Source organism: Priapulus caudatus, unplaced genomic scaffold (assembly GCF_000485595.1).
Source record: "Priapulus caudatus unplaced genomic scaffold, Priapulus_caudatus-5.0.1 Scaffold111, whole genome shotgun sequence".
NCBI classification, from domain to species: domain Eukaryota; kingdom Metazoa; phylum Priapulida; class Priapulimorpha; order Priapulimorphida; family Priapulidae; genus Priapulus; species Priapulus caudatus.
This window is the reverse complement of record NW_014577172.1, coordinates 496,662-499,103: the sequence shown is the minus strand read 5'-3', so window position 1 is coordinate 499,103 and position 2,442 is coordinate 496,662. Positions and strand designations below refer to the sequence as shown.

The window sequence follows — 2,442 nt, the reverse complement described above, 5'->3', positions numbered from 1 at the left end:
TGACGCTCCCTCGGGGCCTGGTCGCTTCGCGCCCCGAAGACGGGGGCGTGTTTTGGGGTCCAGGGAGTCGGGAACCGGCGCGGCCTTGCTCGGCGCAGAAACCGCATCTGAGAAGGTCTATTTTAAAAACATATTCTGTGGGAGGGCCCCCAATGACACCCTCCTTCGGATCGCTCGCACTTTGGTTACGGTTGACCCCACCTGGTAGCAATTGCCTGTACACGCCCCTGCCGAGCAAATTGCCAACATTGAAAAACGAACCCCCCTCCCCCCAATAGAAAGCTGGCTACGGGCCTGATGGCTATACTTCCGCGCATGCGTGAGCTCACTAGCTCCGTAATGTTAGGGGAGGCGTTTGCTTCCGCGAATGCTTCTAGTTAAATAGCGTAGCGATGACTCATCGTAATCGTGGAGAGAGCGTTCGAATTTAAATTGCCCTTTTCCGCGGATGAGTGACAATGTCAACAAATGCTCCTTGTGATCGAATCCCGTGCAGTACTATCAGTGCACTGTGAGTGTACCGGGAATGTAATTCCGTCGATACATTGCCGGTGATATGAAGAGGACGGATAGATGCAGCGTGCGTGCGCGGGATACCTTGCTCTGTACTGACGTGAAAGCGGTGCAGCGTACGTTCGCGAGTATAGTCAGCGCGATTCGCAGGTGTTTGCGAGGAAACCGAGCGCGCGCGGCGTTCGCCTCTGTGTCGCTATGATTGCAGTGTCATCTCGCGACATTATGGCTATAATTTTGAGACGCTTCTCGATCACTTTCGTACGTGATTGACGTGTAAGAATGCGCTTCGTGTCGCCGCACTTTATTTGCCGACTTTCCAATCATATATGAGTGTTTCAGAGGCCGTGCGTTGACTACTCTGATCATCACTTTGAGAGCGCAGCTTGTTCAAGATAGCCTTACCAGCAGACCAGCAGTTATACCAGCAGGTTATTGCCGTTAGATGGTCAGCATTATTAGATTCAGCATTAGAATAAGTTAGATGACGCGTGCGGGATTCGCTCAGTTGAATTTTTGCGCATATGTCAATGCCACGACGCGGCTGACACGAGAGAACTCCTAATCTGTCGCGGGGAAAAGAATCAGGCAGGCAGCTTGTTGATAGTAGAAAGCCTGCTGTCAAATTAGGTACATATCAAAAGTTTCTCTTTAACGTTGAGTAACCTCGGTGATTTGATGCGACAGTAAGGTTGTTATTTCTGCGACATACCGCGCGGTGATCGAAGCACGTCTTTGCCGGGGTTACTGCTGCTGTGCACTCTCACAACCGCTTAATGCGCGCGCGCGTTAGCAATTCGAACAAGTGCCGCTGTAAATTTTGTTCTGCGAAAGACGCGCTCGCGTCTCCACTCAAATCGTCATCGCTCGCTCGCTCGTCGCCAAGCTTGCGTCTGCATCAACGTCTCTTCCGTATATATCTGCATCGCGCGTCAATATTTGCCTTAGCAGGAATAATCGAACGATCGCTGCAGACTACAAGCGGCTGCGCCGAGCGCATGACGAGCAGCGCTGATCAGTCCTTCTTTCCGCCGCCGCACACACGCCGACGCCGACGACGACGGACTACTAACCCAGCTCTACGCATCGCCGATCATGATGATGATGACCACCAGGGGCGCGCTCGTCGCTTCGCCGCACCCCTTGCCACTCTCTAGCGGGTAACCACCCCCGCCGCTGCTGCTATCACCACTGTTGTCTCCTCGCTATCACAGCAGCAGCAGCAGCAGCAGCAGCAGCAGCAGCAGAGCAGTCCGGCACGCGCCGCTCCCGTTACGGGGGCCCTCTGTGCACCGAACCGCCTGCGAGTGAACAACAGCAATATCCACCGAACCGACGTCGTCATCGAACACAACCTTGTCGCGGCGTCGGACAAGGACGAATCGCCGACGCGCGACGACGACAGCAAGTTGACGGACGTCGCCGACGACCTGACGGGCGACGACCGAACTCTCGCGGCCGACGCTGACGAGCGGCCGATACCCGGCTCGTCTGACGTCATGGCCAAGCAAGAGGAGGATGCAATGAAGCAGCCAGCAGAGGGAGATGCTCTGCGTCCGAAGAAGATGACGTTTAACGGTCTAGCGAAGAGGATGGCAATGCGTAACTCAACCAACCCGGACGGCAGGTCTACGTTCTGGAAGAAGCTGCAGCAGGCTGTGTAAGTGTGCGTACGTGTGTATGTATATGTGTATATATACATATATGTGTATGATACGGTAGTGTAGACGCGCGCGCGCGCGGTGTGTGTGTGTGTGTGTGTGTGTGTGTGTGTGTGTGTGTGTGTGTGTGTGTGTGTGTGTGTATATATATATAGTGTGTGTGTGTGTGTGTGTGTGTGTTGTGTGTGTGTGTGTGTGTGTGTGTGTGTGTAGTACGTATACGTAGTATAGTACTATATATAGTAAGTAGTATATATAGAAGTAGTAC

At 53.5% G+C, this 2,442-nt stretch overlaps 1 protein-coding gene across 1 annotated transcript in view; it reads left to right on the top strand.

Annotated features, from left to right (window-relative positions):
• Positions 1-1,740: 1,740 nt before the first annotated feature.
• Positions 1,741-2,442, top strand: part of LOC106805363 (cAMP-specific 3',5'-cyclic phosphodiesterase 4B-like) — a gene marked incomplete at its 3' end in the record, with an annotated part of 42,583 nt that continues 41,881 nt past the window's right edge. Inside the window, exon 1 of the mRNA XM_014806925.1 lies at positions 1,741-2,173. Within this exon, the coding sequence (XP_014662411.1) occupies positions 2,013-2,173 (161 nt within the window). The remainder of the gene's footprint in view (positions 2,174-2,442) is intronic.